The sequence below is a fragment of the Saccopteryx leptura genome, chromosome X (genome assembly GCF_036850995.1).
Source record: "Saccopteryx leptura isolate mSacLep1 chromosome X, mSacLep1_pri_phased_curated, whole genome shotgun sequence".
NCBI classification, from domain to species: Eukaryota; Metazoa; Chordata; class Mammalia; order Chiroptera; family Emballonuridae; genus Saccopteryx; species Saccopteryx leptura.
Window position 1 is genome coordinate 127,099,098 of NC_089516.1, and position 24,483 is coordinate 127,123,580.

The 24,483-nt window shown below is 37.4% G+C and overlaps 1 protein-coding gene across 1 annotated transcript in view; it reads right to left on the reverse strand.

Moving 5' to 3' along the window:
• Nucleotides 1-24,483, reverse strand: part of FRMD7 (FERM domain containing 7) — a 57,341-nt gene that overhangs the window by 3,042 nt on the left and 29,816 nt on the right. Inside the window, exons 6-12 of the mRNA XM_066357881.1 lie at nt 13,647-13,744; nt 5,649-5,763; nt 5,306-5,453; nt 3,218-3,313; nt 1,737-1,900; nt 381-449; nt 188-263 (exon numbers count right to left, since the gene is read on the reverse strand). Of these exons, the coding sequence (XP_066213978.1) occupies nt 188-263; nt 381-449; nt 1,737-1,900; nt 3,218-3,313; nt 5,306-5,453; nt 5,649-5,763; nt 13,647-13,744 (766 nt within the window). The remainder of the gene's footprint in view (nt 1-187; nt 264-380; nt 450-1,736; nt 1,901-3,217; nt 3,314-5,305; nt 5,454-5,648; nt 5,764-13,646; nt 13,745-24,483) is intronic.

Here is a 24,483-nt window from a genome sequence, read left to right on the forward strand (position 1 = left end):
CCTTCCAGTCTGTATGGTACACACCAGTGGTACCAAATTGTCTTCTATTGGCTGGAAAGACTGAGCTGACTGACCTCCCCAGGAGACTAATCTAGCTTTTTACATACTGGCAGAATCAATTCTTGGAAGATTTTGAAATGATGCATTATATTTATCTAAAGAAAAAATGCATTTTAAGAAAACTTACTTGTTTTGAGACATCAGATAGGAGGTCTGGTGAAGACCTGCACTGTCTTTCATGGTACTGAGATGGGTAATATTTCCTGGAATTACCAAATGAATAGTGAAATGAAATGGACTTTATGTGAATACAGGATAAATATAATTCTCTAAATTCAACTTAAAGTCACCATGAGAATGACAGAAACAAAATCATGTACCTTTCAAATGGCAAGCTCTTCAACTGCCCTTTTTTCCCACATTCCAAAAGTTGCCTCTGAGTTCTTCCACTAGTATAAGAGCAAGATAAAATTTTATTAATGCTAGTTGTAATCCAGTAGGCTACTAAAACTCAAAAGCCTCATTTATTGTTGAAATCAAGAGTCTGAATTAATGATATATCCTTTGACCATCACATTAATGATAATACCCCCTAATATCAGGCATAGAGCAACCCAGAACCCACCTATCCCCCAAAAAAGTAAAGCTTCTGAACAGGGTTATATAACAGTTAAAATTTCTGACCTTCAAAACAAATATACTTTATAGGCATTTTCCCTACTTCCAAATTAACACGTGGTTTCTAATGAGGTTATTTAACTGGTTTCCCTGTCCACAACACAAGAAAAACAGCTAAATAAACAGTATAAGAGGGTTACTCCAGTCAGACATACACTAGGAAAAAAAGCCTGCTGACTGCTGGGAGAAACACAAGCCAAAAACATAATCACAAGAATAATAAACCCCAAAAAGTCTGGGCCATTTATCACTGAGGTATATAGGGTCTGACTTGCCTCCCCCACACTGAGGTCATCACTACTATTGAATACATCTGCATGCAGGGATAATAAGTGATAGTTATAATTACTTAAGCTACTAAAAAGGGGCAAACTACAAATAGATTTATCTGTTTAAGAAGGTGGGAAACAATACATTTTGGAAAAATTTCATCAAAATATGTATGTTTTAAAAATATTCTTACTGGATCAGGCTTCCACTATTTGAAAAATCTCTTATGGAAAGCATTCAATTTGAATATTTTTGTCTTAGCAAGGAGATTTGAAAGGTTCTTCCAAAAAATTCCTAGGTTGGTGTCTTCAAGTAAAAAGATCTTATTTTGACTTTGCTTCCATTCCTCCAAGGTGTTACTAGTAGTAACACCTACTTCTTCTACTGCAATATTGTTCAAATGTCTTAATCTCTTGGTCCTTCTCATGCTTTCTCACATTTTATTTTGCTTAACCACCACCCAGAGGATGTTGGTAAGCTTTCTTTTCCATGGTTTGCATATAAGCAAAACAATAGGTTCATTGAATACATTATCTCAAACTGCATATGTACCCTTATCCTTGGGGAGATTCTGATCTAACCTCTAAAGTAGGGTGTTCCCCTCCCCAGCCTCCCATTTTAAAAATGTTGACTTAATATGTCACACAAAGAATGAGCAGTAAAGAGTATCATTATTTAAGTAATTGAAATGAAGTCTCTGTTGATTCTAGAATTCAAGCTCCTCCTACTGACTTCCATGTTATTGAAGAGTTGTGTATATAGTTTACCTATGTGTAATATTAAATTACCTATAGCGGAAACTGGAACCCTTACTGCAGAGTAGGTTTTTGGGCTTTGATTTAGGCTCTTCAGAGAGTCTGAAGAAAGCGTGGTATTCCACACAAGTCTTCCAGAACGCCTTGCAGGCATCTCGGCTGGCCATGGTAAACTCCAAGGTGTCCTTGCACAACACCTGTATAAACCAATTTCCATCAGGCAAAACAACCTTCATGAATATGGAGACCTTCAAATACCTACACCTTCCAAACTATTGGTCCAGGTGTTCATGAAGCTTCTAGTTTTCCACTTGGCTCCCTATAGGCTTCACACCTACCGAAACCAAATGATTGGCAACCTTCCAAGAAACAGCCAAGGCCACTGCTCCAAAACAGAGCCTTCTCTAAGAAGTAAATCTTAACTTTGCACACCTCCTCACCTCAAACACCTTTTTACTCCCTCTTCTCTGCCAGAAATACTTCTTATGAAGTTGTAAAGTAGGTTAAAATGAACATCACAGGGCAACTTTTCAAGGTAACAAGAAAAAAAAAATGACCAACAAGAAAGGGGAGGGGAGAAGAGATTTCCTTGCAGGTGGCAGGCTTCATAGAACGATTACATGTACATGAATCTTTTTAATATACCAGCTAGAGATACTTCTTCCTCTCTAGGCTGCCTTGTTCTATGATGATTTGTATTGTTCATTTAGTACAATATATTCTAATATGCTCTGTGGGAGCTGAGCCTTCCAGACTTAAAAATCAATTTTTTCCCATTCCCTTGACTCACTATATACTTCCATTTTTTCATGCATGTGTGTAGCCATGTTCCAATCTATGTACAGCCTTGGGACACCCTATAAGCTTTATATTGGATACAGTCTCCTGATTTTCTATATAAGAATGAAGCCCAAACTACTTGATCTTCTGCAGGTCAAAAAATTAGTTGATACATATTTTTCATTTACTTTATAGTCATAAAAGAACATCCTTTCTAGCACCTTTGTCTTACCCTGTACAATGCAACCTTGACCAATAGTTGCTTCTTTTTCTTAATATACACCTATCCTCCACATCCTGCTTTGGTAAATTGTAGGTGTTCAATTATTTGGCATGTAGTGAGACTTTGATTATTCTCACTTAAGGAAAGAAGATGAAAATACTTTATAAAATGGAGCAGACATCAGTGAATGAATATATTCATAGTCCTAGATCTGGTCACTTCTCTGACTCATCAGATCCTTCAAAAATGGTTTCTAAGGAAACTTGTCTTTCATCCCAGCCACCCCATTTTCCTATGACTTTATTTGTTCTAAATTGCTTTCTATATGTTTTGCTTTTAGTAAAAATATGACTAAATAAAATTCTGGTTTATTTACGTACAGGCAAAAGAGGGAGCACATCACCCTTCAGTGCCAGCTAGCTATCATCACTCACATTCAAACCATTTGCAGATATAACCAAGACATATAAAGTGAATGTAAAGCAATACAATTTATTAGAAATCTACTTACCAAGATGTTAGTATGAAGTTTGATGAGAAAATGCTTTCTCTTAAAACTCAACTTGCGGATTTTAGCCCAGTTGAAAGTATTAATCTTTGTGTTTCCCTATAATAAAACACATGTAAGATTTCACATTGAATGTCCGTACAAGCTGGTTTGTAAGACAATGCAAGTCTGTTAGAAAATGCACTTCATGAATGACACTACACTTGATTGAGACTACACTTGATCTATCTCTTGAACAAGCTGATCCTGTCAAAGCTAGGGCCAATGAAGGCATTCCAGGAATGACACAAGCCCATTTCACATGTTACATAGCATCCCATGCTTCTTCTAGCACAAGGCATATCACATTGGCTTATAATAACTTGTCTTGTTGTCTGTCTTCCCCCTTTTAGAATGCAAGCTCCATAGGTCAGGATCATTCTTATTTATCTCTATAGCTCTAGTCCTGGTCACAGAGTGAATGCACAGTAAATAATACATTGACAGAAGGATGAATAAACATATTGCTGCCCAACTCTGTAAATACATTCAAATCTATTGAATTGTACAATTAAAACATCAGTTTTGTGGAATGAAAGTGATATATCAATAAATGTGTTTAAAAAATACAACAGTGAAGAACACAGGGAAGGTACTCAATACTAAATATTCTTTGACTGGGTTTGTTAGGACAAAATAGACCAGCTATATTGTTCTCAAGTATCCACAGAAGTATTGTATTCACACTGAAAGAGATCAAAAGTAACATTATGGCCTTGTTTGCCTACCCTCCTCATCTGCTCCCTTACAGTAGGAAATACCGAAGATCAAGGGTTAGAGTTGAATGGGTAAAAATTCCCTCCAGGGTGAACTAGAATGCTTCTGATCCTTTGGCCTTTTGCCTGCAAATGTGACTCTCATGATCTAAAGCAGGGGTCCCCGAACTTTTTACACAGGGGGCCAGTTCACTGTCCCTCACACCGTTGGAGGGCCGGACTATATAAAAAAAACAACTATGAACAAATCCCTATGCACACTGCACATATCTTATTTTAAAGTAAAAAATCAAAACGGGAACAAATACAATATTTAAAATAAAGAACAAGTAAATTTAAATCAACAAACTGACCAGTATTTCAATGGGAACTATGGGCCTGCTTTTGGCTAATGAGAAGGTCAATGTGCTCCTCTCACTGACCACCAATGAAAGACGTGCCCCTTCTGGAAGTGCGGCGGGGGCCCCTCAGGGGGCCATATGCGGCCCACGGGCTGTAGTTTGGGGACGCCTGCTCTAAAGTTTCCAACCAAATAAATGAGCAGGCAAAGATTATTTTAGCCAAATCTGTATCTAACCTGTTTGTGACTTACTTCAGTGCTCTAATTTGGACTTTCAGGGCAGTGGGTGTGAAGTTAGCCCTTTCTTTCTCACATGTGATTCATTCCCAAACTTGCCTAGGTATCTGCTTTTCATTTCAAAGTTTAGGCAGTTCTTATTGAACCTTTACTTAAGTTTAAATTCATTGAAAGTTCACAGATCTGAGTAGATATAATAGACTGAAAAAATAACTTTGTCCACATTCCCTGGAGTGAGGATTAATGACAAAAAGAGCCATTCATTTGTTTCTAGCCTGAAAAACAAAGTCTTGAGTAAAGATGAGACAGTAATCAGGAATAGTTGCTGGCAGGACTGGGCACCAATTCCTTACTGGCTTACACTGAGTGCCTCCAATGAAACCAGTAACTAAATGAGAACACCACATTTTGGAAACTCTGAGTTTCTGATGGATTTTTCAAAGCCTAAGGTTTTAGGATGGCAAAATTCGTATTCTTATTTATAGCCTAAAACTTCGAAAGAGCCTCTTGACTTCCTCTCTTGACCATGCTGTCCTGATCTCATGTATGAGCTCCTAAGAATCAAAACCATCTATTATAGATTGCACATGGAAGCAAACCACATTGAAGGGAGAAAACTGACCCAAAACACTTCTAAGCCTTACGTCCCTTTCTGGATGGTGATAAGACTGAACAACTCGGTCATCTTCGGGACAGACACTCAGGTTTGAACAAAGATAATGCCCAAAGCTGAAGGACTTAAAAAGAAAGTATTGTTACCCGCAACACCAGTACTCCCATGTGAGCAACAGCCAAGTGGATTTGCATGCCTTCCCCATCACTGGCTGGGTGAGGTCTGATGCCGTACATATCCAACTTCCTTGCTATGTCCAGTAGCAAAATGTCAGATTCAGCTGGGCTCCTGCCACTGCAAGGGAAAAGAATTTATGAGTCTAATATAATACATGCAGCAAGAACAACAGCTTTGCACTGAGAGCTTCATGAGTTCAGTGTTTTCCTGGACCTGAAGCTTCTCTGACTGAAGGGTTGCTTTTAAGTGTCTGTCCCCAGCTGTGGTGTTAGTTCCATGCTGGTAGAAGCAGGTGCCAGTTAATGTACTCACATGTGTTTCTGATGAAAGTGCATGATCTTGCTCTTTAAACAGTCTTGGTTTGGTAAGTACTGGGCTTGTGCCAGATGTTTCCTATCTGTTTCTTCATGAAAGTCTCCCAGTTCTGCTGCATAATAGAAAAGTGACACTTTTCACATTATTGTTGAGGAGTTAAGTAGTGGAGCTCCCTATAGATCTCTAACCTTCCCCAAATAGTCCTTTCTTTGCATCCAATGAAACCTGAGGTCTCCCACGCCATGCTTTATGTCTATTCATGTTTTGGCCTATGGGGGGTCCTGTTTTTCTCGTTCAAAATCAGAAGCAGTGAAGTCCCTGCATAATAATTCATAAATCAAATATAGGTCATAAAACCCCACGATCACAGATGAGTATTTTATTATTTTCTCCTCCTGCATACTGTTTATGGTCTTTTCTACATCTGATCAGTCCCTGTTATAAGGTAAATTGTGTTCCTGCCTCAAATTTATATATAGATTGCCCTAACCTTCAGTACCTCAGAATGCCACTGTATTTGAAGATAGGGCCTGTACAAGAGTGATTAAGTCAAAATGAGGCAGAAAGGTGCCCCAAATCCAATCTGAGTGATATCCTTATAAAAAGAGGAAATTCAGACATGCAGAGAGACACCAAGAATGCAGGTACCCAAAGGGAAGACAAGGTAAGGACACATCATGAAAGCAACAATCTGCAACACAAGGAAAGAGGCCTCTAAAGAAACCAAAATTTTAGTCTTGGAATTTAGCCTCCAGACTGTTAGAAACTAAATTGCTGTCCTTCCGTCAGCCTACTCTGTGGAATTTTGTTATGGCAGCCCAAGCAAACAAATTCAGGCCCCTAACTACAATGCAAGCCAGTCACAACTATTCATCATTCTCTACATTAAGAATGTAGTAAAACCCCAGCTATCTGTAACCACCAGTAGATAAATCATTCTGGAAAACAGTCTGGCTTTTTCAAACCACTTTCAGTTTATCCTTGATCACAATCTACTCTTTTCTAGATGTTCCCAGTTGTTAGAAACCTCTACTATAGCACTCTCTACAAAGGGATTTGAGATATATAAGACTATCTTCCCCTATGGCTTCAAACTGTTTTGCTTTTGAATTCTTGCATCTTCTTTATTATTTTTATGCTTTCTCCCTCTCTTTCAGATTGATATGTATCACTTTTCAGTCATTGACTTCCCCAAAAGATGTAGGTTTCCACTTGGTTCTGAATTGTAACTTCTAATCTACCATAAAATGGGAATAAAAAAACTATTTTCAAATTAAAATTTACACTGTAACATTTAAAAGCAGGAATACAGTTATTCAAATCCATTAGCAGTTTATGAATTATAAGAGTAAATAGATTTTCTATGGAATCCTGTGGTGCTCTCTTATTGGATAAAATACATGGATATGGGGGCACCCAAATTGGGTTCTAGAAAGTTATTATTTTTTCTTTTGTCTTGATTTTCTATTGTATTTTATACAGAAGACATATTCATTTTTAGACAGTTAAGATATATGTACATATATTTTAAAAAATCACATTATAATGAAAATCTCTATATAACAAGTTTTTTAAAGAAAAAGGAAGGCCAAATTAATGGCTATTATTTATTTGTTGCCAAGAGTGATAACTATATAAATCTCTTTAAAATTCCATCAGGTATATATGGTTTTACTGATTAATTCTATCATATTTTAAAGAAGTTATAAATAACAATTCTTCTCAAACTCTTTGAGAAAATAAAGGAATAAATACCTGCCAACTTATTCTATGAGGTTGGTGTTACTGTGATACCAAAACCAGACAAAGTCTTCACAGGAAAAACAAACAAAAAACTACATACAGATCAAATTCCTTCCTGGACAAAGAGGCTTAAAAATCCTTAACAAAACACTAATAAACTGAGTCCAGCAACATAAGTAAAAAAAAAAAAAGAGAGAGATTATATATTATGAGCAAGTAGGAGTTATCCTGAGATCATAAGGTCAGTTCAACAGGTGAAGATTAATGTAACATACTATGTTAATAGAATAAAGGACAAAATTACATTATCATCTCAATAGATGCAGAAAAAAAACATTGAGCAAAACCCAACATCAATTTATGATAAAAATGTCCAACAAACAAAGAATAGAAGGAATTTTTTCAACCTGAAATAAGTTCATTAGTAAAAAACTTTGCAACTAACATTATATTTACACTAAATGGTGTGAAACGGAATGCTGTCTCTTAAGATCAGGAACAAAACAAGGATGTCTGCTTTTGCCATTTCTGTTCAACATAGTACTGGTGATTCTAGTCAGTGCAATCAGGCAACAAGAAGAAATATGAAAAATTTGTACTGAAAAGAAAAAAGATAAAACTCTCTTTATTTATAGTCAACATGGTCATGTGTGTAGAAAATCCTAAGGAATACACACACACACACACACACACATGCACACAAAAACCTACTAGAACAAGTATATGTGTTCAGCAAGGTAGTGAGGTAGAAGATCAATACACAAAACACCATTGTATTCGCATATAATAGCAACTAAATAATACAGAAATAAAACTACAATAAAAATTTCATCTATAATAGCACATAAAGAATAAAATACTTGGGACTAAATTTAACAAAATATGTGTAAGACCCATATGCCAAAAAGTACAAAACATTGCCCAGAGAAATTATTAAAAGATCTATACATTGTAAATTGAGAGACATTGCTGGTTCATGAACTAGAAGACTTGGCATTGTGAAAAACATAATTCTGCCGAAATTGATGTACAAATCTAATTCATCCCCATCAGTATTCTGTAGAAATTGACATGTGATCTTAAAATTTACATGGAAATGCACATGATGCAAGAATAACAAAACAATTTTGAGAAAGAACAAATCTGGAAGATGTACATTTTTCCATATCAAAGTTTACTATAAAGTTGCAGTAAATAAGACAATGTGGTAATAGCATAAATACATATAAATGAATAGAACATGGTTGAAAATCCAGAAATAAGCCCTTAAATTTTTGGACAATTAATTTTTTACTAAGATGCCAAGATAATTCCATGGGAAAATAATAATTGTCTTTTCAAAAAATGAGTCAAAATAGACATCCAAAAGTGGAAAAAAAGTGAAGGCAGATTCCTATCTTACAACATGTACCATGTAAGCATGCAAAATAATTCAAAATGGATCATAGACCTAAATTAAAGAGGTGAATCTATAAAAGTTCTGGAAGAAAAATTATGAGAAAATCTATATGACCTTAGGTAAAGAGTTCTTAGATATTACACTAAAAGCATGATCCACTAAACCATAATGAGAATGTGGGGCTCCATCAAAATTAAAAACTGTTGCATTCCAACCAAAAGACAACATTAAGAAAAAATGTCAAGGTCTAGATTGGGGGAAAATAGCAAATTACATATCTCATAAAGGCTATATCAGAATATTCTGATATAAAAATTTCTTAAAGTTCAATAAGACTGCCTGACCAGGTGGTGTCGCAGTGGATAGAGCATCGGACTGGGATGCGGAAGACCGAGGTTTGAAACCTGAGGTCACTGGCTTAAGCACAGGCTCATTCGGCTTGAACATTGGCTTACCAGCTTGAGCGTGGGGTTGCTGGCTTCAGCGTGGGATCATAGACATGACACCGTGGTCTCTGGCTTGAGCCCAAGGGTCGATGGCTTGAAGCTCAAGGTTGCTTGCTTGAGCCTAAGGTCACTGGCTTGAGCAAGGGGTCACTTGCTCTGCTGTAGCCCCCCGGTCAAGGCACATATGAGAAAGCAATCAAGAACAACTAAGATGCTGCAACTAAGAATTGATGCTTCTCATGTCTCTCCCTTCCTGTCTGTCTGACCCTATTTGTCCTTCTCTCTGACTCTATCTGTCTCTGTCAAAAAAAAAAAGTTCAATAAGACTATAACCCATTTTAAAATGGGGAAAATATTTGAATAAGCATTCTACCAAGAAAAACAAAGGAATTGTTAATAAACAATTCCTTATTAACAATTGTTACTAAGCAAATGAAAAGGTATTTGACATTGATCAATAGAAATGCTAAATATAACTATAATGATATACCTCTTCATGTCTATTAGAATGGTCACAATCAAAAAGATAACATCAAGTGTTGGTGAAGTATGGAGAAATTGAAAGCCACATGCATTTCTGATTCTTTTGTCATAATCTAAAAAATAGTTTGACAGTTTCTTAAAATGTTAAACATAAATTATTGTAAGATGAAGCAATAATTTCACTCCCAGGAATCTACCCAAGAGAAATAAAAGCATATGTCCACATGAATGTTAAAAATATTATTCACACAGCTGTCAGAAGGAAGGGGAGAACTGAATGAAAGAAGGTGAAAGGATTAGCCAAAAATACATATATACCTAATACATAGACACAGTCAACAGTGTGGTGGCAGCCGGAGAAAGGGGGGTGGGAACTAGGTGGAGGTGGGCAAAGTGAGGGGGATGTGGACAGAAAGAGATGTTGCTAGGGGCAGAGGACACACAACAAGATGGGCAGATGGCAGTTTGTTGAGTTGTGCACATGAAACCTGTATAGTTTTGCAAACCAACATCATCCCAATAAATCTAATAAAATAAAATAATAAAAAAGCATTATTCACATTACTTAAATTGGAAAAAACCCAAATGTCCATGACCAGGTAAATAGAAATAAAATGTGAAAAATCCACAAACTGATACTTCAACAAGTATCAATTTTTGAAAAAAATGTTGTGATTCGTGCTAGAACATTCATGAATTTCAAAAATATTATGCTGAGTGAAAAAAAAGCCAGATGAAAAAGGCCACATATTTTATCATTCTAATTACATGAAATGCCCAGAAAAGACAAATCTATAGAAACTGAAATTAAGCTAGTGGCTGCAGAAGGTGAGGATGAGAACAGGGAGTGACTGCAAATGGGAACGAGAGCTCATTTAGCGTAATTCAAGTGTTGTAAACTTGGATTGTGCTAATGGTTACACAACTCTGTAAATTTACTAAAAACTGTTGAGCTGTACAACCTCTATTAACACTAAGAAAAATATTAGAACACATATGACTCCATGTTTCTCTCCATATAAGACTATGACAATCTAGGAAGAAACCTAAAATATACAAATGAGTAAATATCAGTTACAGATGTACGAAATGTTATGAGCACCTTCACTGTTACTAGGCTGGTCCAACTACAATTATTCATCTACTGCAATAGCCTCTTATCTGATCTCCCCACTTCCACTATTCTCTCATAAGGTCTATTTTCCTTTTCTTTTCATTGAATAAATTTGATAGAAAGCATTGTACAAATTTAAGATGTACAGGGTGTTACTTTGATATATTTATATATATTATAACATGATCAACTGCATTGAAGCAATATTTCCACATTACATAATTATAGTACAGTTTGTTGTCTCTATTCATTATACTGTGTGTTATATCTCTATGGCTTATTTACTACTTCTTACAAGTTTCTCTTTTCACTATAACAGCCAACATGATATTATTAAAACCTAATTCAAATCATTTTACTCCTGTGCTTTAAATGCTTCAATAGCTTTCCATTTTAGAGTACTGTTCTAGGTTTTTAATATGCTTTTACAGCTCTCCATGACTACTTTCCCCTCTCTCAGTTCCAGGCAGCCACAAAGCCTGCTTAATATTTCTTGAATATTCCAACATGCTCCGACCTCAGGCTCATTGTGCCAGATGTTCCCTCTGCCTGGAATTTACTTCCACTGGGTTTCTACATGGCTTGCTCTCTCATCTTTTTCAAGTCTTTGCTTATCTGTCACCTTCACAGTTACTCTTATCTTCACTACTTTATTTAAAAATTCAGTACCTACCCCCAGAATTCCCCACCTCCTTTTCATACTTTATTTTCTCCAACACATTTATCACTTTCTAACATAAAAGATATATTTCCTTATTTTGGTTATCTTGGTCCATGTTACAATAGCCTGATTCTCTTACATTGCTAAAATGTGAGCTCCATGAAGGCAAGAATTTTTCTCTGCTTAATTCATTGCTATGTTCCCAGTGCCTATAATAGGAACTGGAAATGTAGTGGGTTCTCAATAAATTTTTGTTGAATGAATGACAAAGTGTTCCTAAGGGCATTCATAAAAATGAAGATTGATTTGAAGTGCACAAATTAATTGCTTCTCAAACTTTTGAATAAGATCAAATGAAATGCACAAATTGTGTTTGGAAAGGAGTGTCTGGCTAGAGCCAAAGGGGTATATAAGAAAGTATTAAGCAGATGAGAAGGTCAGAATTTGGAGGTTCTTGAATGCTGAAACATAAATATTGTATGAATGAATAAATTAGTAAATAAATGAGCGATCTGGTTATGTTCTGCACACTGCTTTAGCATCCAGTGAAATAATCTGGCATAGATGGATTATCAAGAGCTGACTCCTTGAAACTTTAACTTTTTTCTCTCGAAAAAGCAGCTATTGACAAAATATCCTTTAGAAAAACTAAAATGTTCTGTACTGTGTCTGAAATGGCCACCAGGGAATGCTCAAATTTATAATGCTGAACCAGTAGCACTGGAATTGGCCTCCCTTATCACAGGCTGTCAGGAAGCTTCAATCCTCTGACTTCTGCTTTAATAGGCAGCTAATGGAGAAGGATGAGTCTTCCAACATTGTTTTCTCCATTTTCTCTACTGTGTGACCCCCACCAACCTAAGCACAATACTGGACATATGGTTAGTGTCCCTAGCATTAAAGGCCCTTCAAAATGATGTTTAGTTTTCTGCCACCTCTCCTAAATAGACACTACACTTGAGCTGCACCCTCTGTTTATATGACTTTTTGTTCCACTACCATTTTTTCATGCAGTTTTTCCTGCCTATTGCTATCTATCCAACTCTTACATGTCCCTTTAAGACCCAGCACAAAAGCTACATCCTCCATAAAAAGTCCCTGATTACTATTACTTTCACTTCTCACTGTTTTCCTGAAATTCTGGAGCTGTCATCATTTGCCCCAATCAATAGTCACTGGTAAACACTGATTCAGACACTGTCCCTATCCAAGCACTTCATTGTGGAGTTCCCAGTGAAAACAGAAATCTCCCCATTCTTGACTTTCAGGAATGTAAGGGATAGGAATAAATAGATAAACTGGTAAAACAAACAAAAATTAATTTATGATCCTGCTGGAATGGTAAGGAATAGCCTATTTTTGGAATGTATCTGTGGAAGAGAAAGCACAATGAGCCCTAGAAGAGGAGATACTATCTCTAACTGCCTCAGCCCTGTCCTTAAGAATACAGAAGCATCCTTATCTGCACAGCTTCACCCACTCCCAAGCAAACCCTCATTCTTTTCCAGGATCCTTCCTGCCTTCATTTTTCAGCCTAGTCCAACTGCTTGACTGCTAGTGTATTGGGAACTCTAATAGATACCTTGGGCCTTTTTCCCTTTTAGCCTCTCTACCTGGTATACTCCGTGCTTTGTTCTCTGAAATCATGATACAGAGCAACACACTAAATGTGACAATGTGCCACAGAAAGTGCATGCCAGAAATGTACCCTGGGGCAAGTAGGAAGAGTGTGGCCTGCTTGGCAAAGTCCATACCTGGATCAGTCCAAACATGTTCCTGGACAGCAAGCCACAGGCAATGAGAGGGGAAAGTTAGACCCAGATAGAAGAAAATTACTTTTAATCTACATAAACACAGCCTCTCTGACAAAATTGTCTTTTGTCACTATTTTAAAGACTAGGAATCTTAGGCATTGAGAACGTAGAGGACTTTATCCAAGGCTACAACAGTTAGGATGTAGTAGAGACAGGAGTTGAATTCATATTTCATTGACTACAAAGACAGCCTCTTTCTTCGGAGCCTGCTGTTTCTATTTATCTTATCTAGCCTTTCTCTCCTAACATAGTGATGGGCACACTGAGGGTGCTCAGCTCTTTTGCTTAGTTCTCTGCCTGGTTGATAGACCCCAAAACTAACATTTGCTACTTACATTGTAAGATGTGAGATAGCATCAACGCTGTACAGTTGTCACTGCATGGAAGCCTTCCTAGAGACAAATCCTTCTTTATTTGGAGAGTAAAAAGATACCTGTAAAGAAGTTGTGGAAAATCTCTTCAGAAAGAAACAGAAACAAGAAAGAGTGTGTCCCTTCTCCAAGATCCAAAATGTTCCAAGGAAGAAATGGCACCCCCAGTCAGTGAGATACTTTTTTGGGGTGGTGAGTAATACAAAGGTTTTGCTTCAGCCCCAAACCCACACTAGACCACAACTCAACTGATTCAGCACTTTGGCAGTCCTCATAGCCATTAGGAATCACTCCGGTCAAATCTTCCCGCCAACTTGAAAGAGTTGGCCTATTATCTTCTGGTGGTTTTTTGCCATGTAGCAAAGTCACATATCCAGGCAAAGAGAAAGGGAAATTCAGCAAGAATCAGCCTGCTCGGGAGGCTGGTAGTGCTCTGTTTACAAAATCCAATCAAGTATTCACTATCAAAACAACTTAAGGGGTTGACAGGAATAATCACCCCATTTCACAATTATGGGAAGACAAATGTTAGGTAATTTAGGCAAGGTTGTGTCACTCAAAAATAGTGAAACTGTGGCCAGAACTCATGTTTGACATTGAATTTAGACCTCCTCTTATCCAAAAATTGTGTTTAAGAAATCAAGGACTTGAGACCATGCTTCCATCCCTTTGCCTAGACCACCTACTCTGTGTCACTTTGCACAGAACCAGCATTTTGCACAGAGAAGATATAGAATTACTATATGACAAATGGAATGAAACACCCTGGCCAGTTAACTCAGTCATTTAAAAGTGTCATCCCAAGACAACAAGGTTGCAGGTTCAATTCCTCGTCAGGACACATACAAGAAGCAACCAAAAAATGGACAACTGAGTGGAACAGCAAATGTTTTCTTTCCCCTTCCTTTTTTTCTACCTTAATCTCTCTATCTCTATAAAAATTAAGCTCTGGCCGGATAGCTAGGTTGGTTGAAGCGTTGTCCCGGAGAGAAGAAGTTGTCATGTTTAATTCCCCAGCCAGGGGCCATATAGGAGCAGATCAATGTTCCTGTCTCTCTCTCCCTGCCTCTCTTTCTCTCTATCTTTCAAAAACAATAATGGAGTTAAACTGTCCTTGTCCCACCAATAGCTCATCAGGCATCCATGCAGCGCTAGTTGGTATCTAGGGCTTTGCCAAACAGATAGCATTTGAATCATAATTTTAAGCCAATATCAAAAGAGAATCAGCTTTTGAAAATATGTGTATAATTAAGATTTGGTGACTAGATGCTTTATTCCATGGTCCAAACTTGGTTCTAATATTTTATTTTATACATAAAAGCATTTATTGAGTATCTCCTGTGTGTGTTTCCTTTTTTAAAATATTTATTTATTTATTCATTTTAGAGAGGGAAGATAGAGAGAGAGAAAGGGGGAGGGAGCAGGAAGCATCAACTCCCATATGTGCCTTGACCAGGCAAATGCAAGGTTTTGAACTGGCGACCTCAGCATTCCAGGTTGACACTTTATCTACTGTGCCACAGCAGGTCAGGCTGTGTGTGTTTCCTTTTGTTTAAATAAATCTATATAAACTTATCTTTAAAACAAACAAAGCCTTGAAGGCAATATGAGAAACAAAATTAATTTTAGATGATAGATGAAAATCCAGATTAGAAAAAAAACAGGTAAATTAGCAGGTAATTATTCATTTTACAAAAATATTTGTCACTATAATTCTGCCAGTTGTAAACTCCTCTAATAAATTAGAGATGATTCAATTATAAAACTATATTTGCACACCAGTCTCATAAGCTCATGTACTGGAACCAAACAAGGCATCATTCTCAAGCCAACAATAGCTAAGTTTGCTTAGATGGATCAATGGGGAAATAATATAGAAATTCTAACCTTTGCCATTGTTTGCTTTCTAATATAGATGTAAATACAATCATCAACCTCAATTGCTAAAGGAAAAGTAAATTTCATTTTGCTCCTAGCAAGAAAAAAGGGAAACTTCTTGTCATTTGACACATTCATTGCTGTTAAGAAAGCAGGTCTCTGCTACAAATACCGAATCCTTGTTCTGAACAGCTGATGAATCATTTATCATCACATAGATTTTCTCATTCTTTGGAGGGACAAGGGGAGAAAATTGATCTCTATCAAAATTGGCCACAAATTGAGATTCAACTGAAATGGATTAGCAAATGCAAATTGATATAGATACCAAGATATCAAGTTATCTGGGAAAGTGGCATACAACTCACAAATGTGGAGAGAAGAGAGGCTGATTTGTAAAAATGACTTCTGCAAAGATTACTCAGGAAAGAAAAAACCCAGTAGAAATGGATGAAAAGAGCTGGCCTTAAACCATGTGGGTTGGAAGACCTCAGGGAGAATAACTGCCAATATCCTGTGATTTTGGCTAACTCACACTAGCTCTCAAGACCTGTTTTCTCATCTATAAAGCAAGAGGGCTGGACTACATTACTTCTTATATCATTTCTAAATTAAAGTCTGGAAAGTAGAGTAAGGTTTTGTGATGTTGAAATGTGTTTTTTCAGAAGTAAGTATACATTATAATTTTATTTATTTTATTATTTATTAATTTTTAGAGAGGAGAGGGAGAGACAGAGAGAGAGAGAGGAGAGACAGAGATAGAGAAGGGGGGAGGAGCTGGAAGCATCAACTCCCATACGTGCCTTGACCAGGCAAGCCCAGGGTTTCGAACCAGCAACCTCAACATTTCCAGGTCGACACTTTATCCACTGCACCACCACAGGTCAGGATATAAGTTATAATTTTAAAGGGCATTTTAATAAGTATAAAAACACTTTTTAAAGTGTTTTATACCTTTTACTTTTAACTTTTTAAGTTTTAATAAATATAAAAATATTTTATTTTTATAAATCATAGGAATGTATTATGGAGACCTGAAGATGGTAGCAGAATAGGCAGACACACAGACTGCCAGCTCACACCACCAAACTGGATTATAAACTAATTTATGAACAATCAGCATGAAAAACCAAATCTGGACTACAAGAACAGCTTTCAAAAACCAAGGAGCAAAGAAGAAGCCACAAAAAACCTGGTAGGGAGCGCCTGAATCTCCCCTGCTTACAGGAACAGAGGGGGGGGTGAGGCTGGGCTCTCACCCCAAGGAAAAGAGCAGTAAATACTGCTCACAGCCACTTGCCTGGCGACCAGGGAATGAGGTGTGTTGAAAGGGCCCACTTGACTTCCAAAAAGAAAAGAGAGAGAGAGAGAGAGAGAGAGAGAGAGAAATGGTGAGGGGGAGAGGAATAGAGGTGATGACATGAAAACCTGACTCATTCAGTGCTGGAGGCAGCCATAACTGGGGGAGGGGCTGACCCTTCCACAAAGCAAAATACAAAAGTACTTCCATGTCACAGAGATACAAACATCTCCCCAGCTCCAATCAGTGCAAAAAGACACAGCTGAAAACAAGAAGTGGGGAGGAGGGGCAGTAACTCAGGTCTCCATCGAGATCTGAGATACACCTCCCCCTACTGAAGCTGAGAAAGCAACCCACCCCCAGAGAGATTAACTGGCAGAAGAGGACTTCAGAGCCTCAGGTCACAACCACATCATTCCTGGATAGTTTCAATAAGCCCCCTGCTGAGATCAGCAAACAAGACAAACACCTGTTAAGAAAACAAACAAATCAAGACTTCAAAGTGGCCCAAATCCTAAAGTGGATTACAAATAATAGCTGATGCCAACCCAAGAAGACCTAGAAACAACACAAGTAAAAACTGGAAGCAGACAACACCAAGCCTAGACTCAACCAGCTCTACAAAGAAAACACTCAAACACCCAGACACAATGAGAAAACAAAGAAGTGCAATCCAAATGAAACCACAAGAGAAACCTTCAGGAGATGAACTGAATGATATGGAAATAATCAAACTTCCGGATGCGGAGTTTAAAATAATGATTGTAAGGATGCTTAGGGATCTTAGAATAACAATGGATAGTATTCACAAACACCTAAATAAAAAAATAGCAAGTATAAAAAAGGATATTGAAATATTAAAAAAGAATCAGTCGGAGATGACAAATACAATATCAGAAATGAAGACCACAATGGAAGAAACTAAAAACAGGATGGATAGAGCTGAGGATCAAATCAGCGAGTTGGAGTACAACTGGAATGAAGGCATGAAAGCAAAGAAGAAAAAAGAAAAGAGGCTCAAAAAGTCTGAGGAAACTCTTAGAGAGCTCTGTGACAACATAAAGAGAAGTAACATCCGCATCATAGGGGTTCTTGAAGAAGAAGAGAAAGAACAAGGGATAGAGGCTTTGTTCAAACATATCATAGCTGAAAACTTCCCTAAATTAATGCAGGAGAAACTCTCACAAATTCAAGAAGCACAGAGAACTCCACTAAAAAGAAACCAAAAGAAACCTACACCAAGACACATCATAATTAAAATACCAAAGCTAAGTGATAAAGAGAAAATATTAAAAGCTGCTAGGGAAAAAAGACTATCACCTACAAAGGAGCCCCCATAAGGATGACATCAGACTTCTCAACAGAAACACTTGAAGCCAGAAGGGAATGGCAAGAAATATTCAAAGTAATGCAGAACAAGAACCTACAACCAAGACTATTTTATCCAGCAAAGCTATCATTTAAAATTGAAGGAGAAATAAAAAGTTTCCCAGACAAAAAAAGCTCAAGGAATTCATTACAACCAAACCAATGCTGCAGGAAATGTTAACGGGCATGGTGTAAACAGATTAAAGTGGGAAAAGAATATAGCAAAAGAGGAATACAGCTTTAAAGAAAAAAAATGGCAATAAACAACTACATATTAATAATAACCTTAAATGTAAATGGATTAAATGATCCAAACAGAAGACATAGGGTAGCTGCATGAATAAGAAAATAAGACCCGTACATATGCTGTCTACAAGAGACACACCTTAAAACAAAAGATGTACATAGGTTTAAGGTAAAAGGATGGAAAAAATACATTTCATGCAAATGGAAATGAAAAAAAAAACTGGGGTAGCAATACTTATATCAGACAAAATGGATTTTAAAACAAAGAATATAGTAAGAGATAAATAAGGCCACTACATAATGATAAAGGGAGCAATCCAACAGGAAGATATAACCATTATCAATATCTACACACCTAATATAGGAGCACCTAAATATATAAAGCAGACTTTGATGGATATAAAGAGTGAGATCAACAGCAACACTATAATAGTAGGGGATTTTAATACCCCACTAACATTACTGGAGAGATCCTCAAGAAAGAAAATTAACAAAGAAAGAGCAGACTTAAAGGACACACTAGATCAACTCGATTTAATAGATATCTTCAGAACCTTTCACCCTAAAGCAGCAGAATATACATTCTTTTCAAGTGCTCATGTACATTCTCTAGGATAGACCACATATTAGGTCACAAAAGTGGTCTCAACAAATTTAAGAAGATTGAAATATCAAGCATTTTCTCTGATCACAATGGCATGAAACTAGAAATGAATCACAGCAGAAAAGCTCAAAAATTCTCAAACACATGGAAACTAAATAGCAGGTTGTTAAATAATGAATGGATTAAGAATGAGATCAAAGAAGAAATAAAAAAATTCCTAGAAACGAATGATAATGAGCATACAACTCAAAATTTATGAGACACAGCAAAAGCAGTACTGAGAGGGAAGTTCATAGCACTACAGGCACACTTTAAGAAGCTAGGAAAATCTCAAATAAACACCTTAACCCTGCATCTAAAAGAACTCGAAAAAGAACAGCAAGTAAAGCCCAAATGTAGTAGAAGATAGGAAATAATAAAGATCAGAGCAGAAATAAATGACATAGAGACTAAAGAAACAATGCAGAGGATCAATGAAACTAGGAGCTGGTTTTTTGAAAAGGTAAACAAAATTGATGAACCTTTAACTAGACTCACCAAGAAAGAGAGAGGACTCAAATAAATAAAATTAGAAATGAGAGGCGAGAAATAACAACTGACACAACAGAAATACAAAAGATTGTAAGAAAATACTATGAAGAACTGTACGCCAAAAAACTAGACAACCTAGATGAAATGGACAAATTCCTTGAAACATACAATCTTCCAAAAATCAATCTGGAAGAATCAGAAAACCTAAACAGACAGATTAAACCAAAGGAGATCAAAACAGTTATCAAAAAACTCCCAACAAAGAAAAGTCCTGGGGCAGATGGCTTCACAAGTGAATTCTACTAAATATTCAAAGAAGAACTAACTCCTATCCTTCTCAAGTTATTTCAAAAAATTCAAGAGGAAGAAAGACTTCCAAGCTTCTTTTATGAGGTGAGCATAATTCTGATTCCAAAACAGGCAAAGACAACACAAAGAAAGAAAATTATAGGCCAATATCCCTGATGAATATAGATGCTAAAATCCTCAACAAAATATTAGCAAACCAGATCCAGCAATATCTTGAAAAAATCATACACCATGATCAAGTGGGATTTATTCTGGGGAGGCAAGGCTGGTACAGTATTCACAAATCTATCAATGTGATTAATCACATAAACAAAAGAAAGGAGAAAAACAACATGATAATTTCAATAGATGCAGAAAAAGCATTTGATAAAGTCCAGCACCCATTCATGATCAAAACTCTGAGCAAAGTGGGAATACAGGGAACATACCTCAACATGATAAAAGCCATCTATGACAAACCCACAGCCAACATCATACTCAATGGGAAAAAATTAAAAGCAATCCCCTTATGATCAGGAACAAGGCAGGGGTGCCCCCTTTCACCACTCTTATTCAACATAGTTCTGGAAGTCCTAGCCACAGCAATCAGACAAGAAAAAGAAATAAAAAGCATCCAAATTGGAAAAGAAGAAGTAAAACTATCATTATTTGCAGATAATATGATATTTTATATAGAAAATCCTAAAGTCTCAGTCAAAAAAACTACTGGACCTGATAAATGAATTGAGCAAGGTGGCAGGATATAAAATCAATACTCAGAAATCAGAGGCATTTTTATACACCAACAATGAACAGTCAGAAAGAGAAATTAAGGAAACATTCCCTTCACTATTACAACCAAAAAAATAAAGTACTGAGGAGTACATTGAACCAAGGGAACTAAAGACTTGTACTCAAAAAATTATAAAACATTGATAAAAGAAATCAAGGAAGATACAAACAAGTGGAAGCATATACCATGCTCATGGTTAGGAAGAATAAACATAATTAAAATGTCTATATTACCCAAAGTAATTTATAAATTCAATGCAATACCAATTAAAATACCAATGACATACTTTAAAGATATAGATCACATATTCCAAAAATTTATATGGAATCTAAAGAGAACACGAATAGCCTCACCAATCTTAAAAAAAGAAGAATAAAGGGGGAGGTATCACACTTCCTGATATCAAGCTATACTACAAGACCATTGTACTCAAAACAGCTTGGTGCTGGCATAAGAACAGGCACATAGATCAATGGAACAGAATGGAGAACCCAGAAATAAACTCACAGCTCTATGGACAACTGATATTTGACAAAGGAGGTAAGGGCATACAATGGAGTAAAGACAGCCTCTTCGACAAATGATGTTGGGAAAATTGGACAGCAACCTGCAAAAAAATTAAACTAGACCACCAACTTACACTATTTACAAAAATAAACTCAAAATGTATAAAAGACTTAAATGTAAGGCATGAAACCATAAGCATCTTACTAGAAAACATAGGCAGTAAGCTCTCCGACATCTCTCCCAGTGATATATTTGCTGATTTTTCTCCACGGGCCAGGGAAATAAAAGACAGGATAAACAAATGGGACTATATCAAAATAAAAAGTTTTGCACAGCCAAAGACAATAAGAACAGAATAAAAAGACAAACTACACAATGGGAGATTATATTTCACGGTACGTCTGATAAGGGGTTAATAACCCAAATTTAAAAGAACTTGTAGAGATGACGTCAGAGTAATGGCGGGGTAGGAAGCGATACCGATAAATCTCCCCCAAAACTCAACAAGATCTTCAACCAGAAACAGAAAAACCTATACTTGGAGCTTCCAGATGCTTCGCAATACACCCAAAGGTATGATTGAGTGAAAAATTGGCTAAATATATAACCAAACCCCGAAGGAAATAGGGAGTAAGAAATGCTCCGCCTTCCTCACTAACCTAAACAGGGCGGCTTTCTCTGGTAACTGTGAATATAGAAACTGAGGCGGGCAAAGGGGGTGAATACAAACGGCCGAACCAGGCTGTGGCACGGAGATCCAAGCCGAGGAAAATCTGATCCTGTGGCAACCCGGGCAATACAAGCTAACACTCGCGCCAAACCCAAACAAAGAAAGACAAGCGGCGCGGCCATTTTACCCGGTCTCCTGGTTGGTGCGCAGTTAGTGGGCGAGAGATTTCTTCCTAGGCCCCGGGAGTCAGTGCCCGTGTTGCCCCACGGAGAGGCAGGGTCAGAGGCCTTTCTGTGGGCCGAGGGCAGAGTCTCTGGGCAACCCCAGCGCCCTGGGAAAGCCACGCACGGGAGGGAGTGAGAACTAATTCCAATGGTGGAGATTTTCCTTGCCGAGGGTGTTTCACTCAGAGGGAAAGCGGCCGGCCTCATATCCTGGTTTGCGCGCGCAGATAAGGAGTGAGCGATTCCTCCGAGTGCCTCGGCAGTGCGCGCCCGTGTCATCGCATAGAGGAGCAGAGTCAGGGGCCTTTGTGTGGGCCAAAGCGGAATCTCGGGCCGCCCCAGAGCCTTGCAAAAGCCGCACACGGGGACGGAGCGAGACTCAATTCCAACGCTGCAACTTTTCCCTGCGGTTGGGGGTTTCACTCAGAGCGTGAGACTGCTGGCCAGATATCCTGGTCTGCGCGCGCAGCCAGTGAGTGAGAGTTTTCTCCAAGCGCCCCGGAAGTGGGCACCCGCTTGTGTTACCGGACAGAGTGGCAGAGCCAGAGGTCTGTGAGTGCGTGGAAAGCCCGCCTGATTATGCTAGCAGCTCTGACTGACTGAGCCGTACCCAGAGCCCTGTGCTGAGTGGAAATAGAGTGGGGAGTTGCCAGCTCTTTGAGCCTCTTACTATCCAGGCAGAGGCAGCAGCAACCCCATAGCTGGATTATCAGGCTACTAATTGAGGAAGGAAAGACTAGGAGAAAGGCTCCAGGAACACGGACTCTCTCACTGTCAGAGCCTATAAATGCTAATAGCCTCGACTGCCAACGAGACTAAAGCACAATACATGACATTGCCATAGAGGCTTATCAACTGCAAACCTCCACCTGAGCGTGGCAAAGGGGCAAAACCCGGGGTACAGAGTCAACGACCAGGAAGAGGGAGAGAAAAGAAAAAGCAAGAAGATAACCTCTCAAAATCAAGAATAATCTGCAGACTTTATAACCTATCCCATTTTATTATATTTGTTCGTTTGTTTCTCTTATCTTCATTCTTGATACTTTTTTTTTTCCTCCTCCAATTTGGCCGATTAACTCTCTACCGGTCTTACTCTCTCCTCTCCTTGAACTACACTACCCATAAGTGTTACATCTCCCATTATCTTTTCTCTTCTCTTCCTTTCTCTCTATGAGGGTTGCACTCCAAAACCCTTAACTCTCTCTCTCTCTCTCTCCTTTCTTTTTTCTTCTTTTAGTGGTTCCCTCTTTTTTTTTTTTCTCTCTCTCTCTTTCTTTTCTCCCTGTATATTAGTTTCTTCCTTTTTCCTTTACATCTCCTCTCATTCAAACCTCAATAACAAACAAATTATCTTATCTGGGACTCAAACTTATGTTTGTGGCATTTTGGGGGTTTTTTACTTCACCTTTTTAACTCACTAGCAGTGCTCCCATCCCTGGCTCTCCATATTATCTAGTTCTTGTTCCACTAAATACAATAGTAATTTTTTAATTTGTCCCCCCATTTTTCCATTTTCCTCTTAATCCTCTCATCATAACTCTTAGACAACCAACACCTAAAAGCAAATCATTTTATTCTTGACCTAAATTTTTTCCTTATTTGCTTTTTGTGGGTCCATACGCTCTTTTTTTTTCTTTTTTCTTTCTTTTTTTTTTTTTTTTTTTTTTGCCCCTTTATTACTTTTCCCCAATTCAGGCCCTCCATCACAGGCATTGTTTGTTATAATTCACAGTCCACCACAAGATTTTATCAAGAAAGAGGGTAGAGGAGAAGAGAGGAAAAAAGGAGGGGGGGAATAATTTCCTTTTTTTTTTTTTTAAATTTTTATTTTATTTTATTTTTCTTTATTTCATTAATTTTTTTAAAAAAAACAACTCTTTTCGATTTTTTTTATTATTTTTTTAAACTATTTATTCTTTATTAAATCTCATAAATACTATCAACAAAACCACCCTCAGATGCCATTAAGGAAGAGAAAATCGAATATCATGGATACAAAAGAAAGAGAGGTAACACAGCTAGATGAGGAAAAATCTATGGAGAAAAAGTTTAATATATTGGAAACCTTGGAGCTAAATGACAGAGAATTCAAGATAGAAATCCTAAAAATCCTCTGAGATATACAAGAAAACACAGAAAGGCAATTTAGGGAGCTCAGAAAACAACTCAATGAACACAAAGAATATATGTCCAAGGAAATTGAAACTATAAAAACAAATCAAACAGAGTTGAAAAACTCAATTCACTAGCTGAAAAACGAAGTAAAAGCTTAGCTAATAGAACAGGTCAGATAGAAGAGAGGATTAGTGAAATAGAAGACAAGCAACTTGAGGCACAACAGAGAGAAGAAGAAAGAGACTCAAAAATTAAAAAAAATGAGATAGCCCTACAA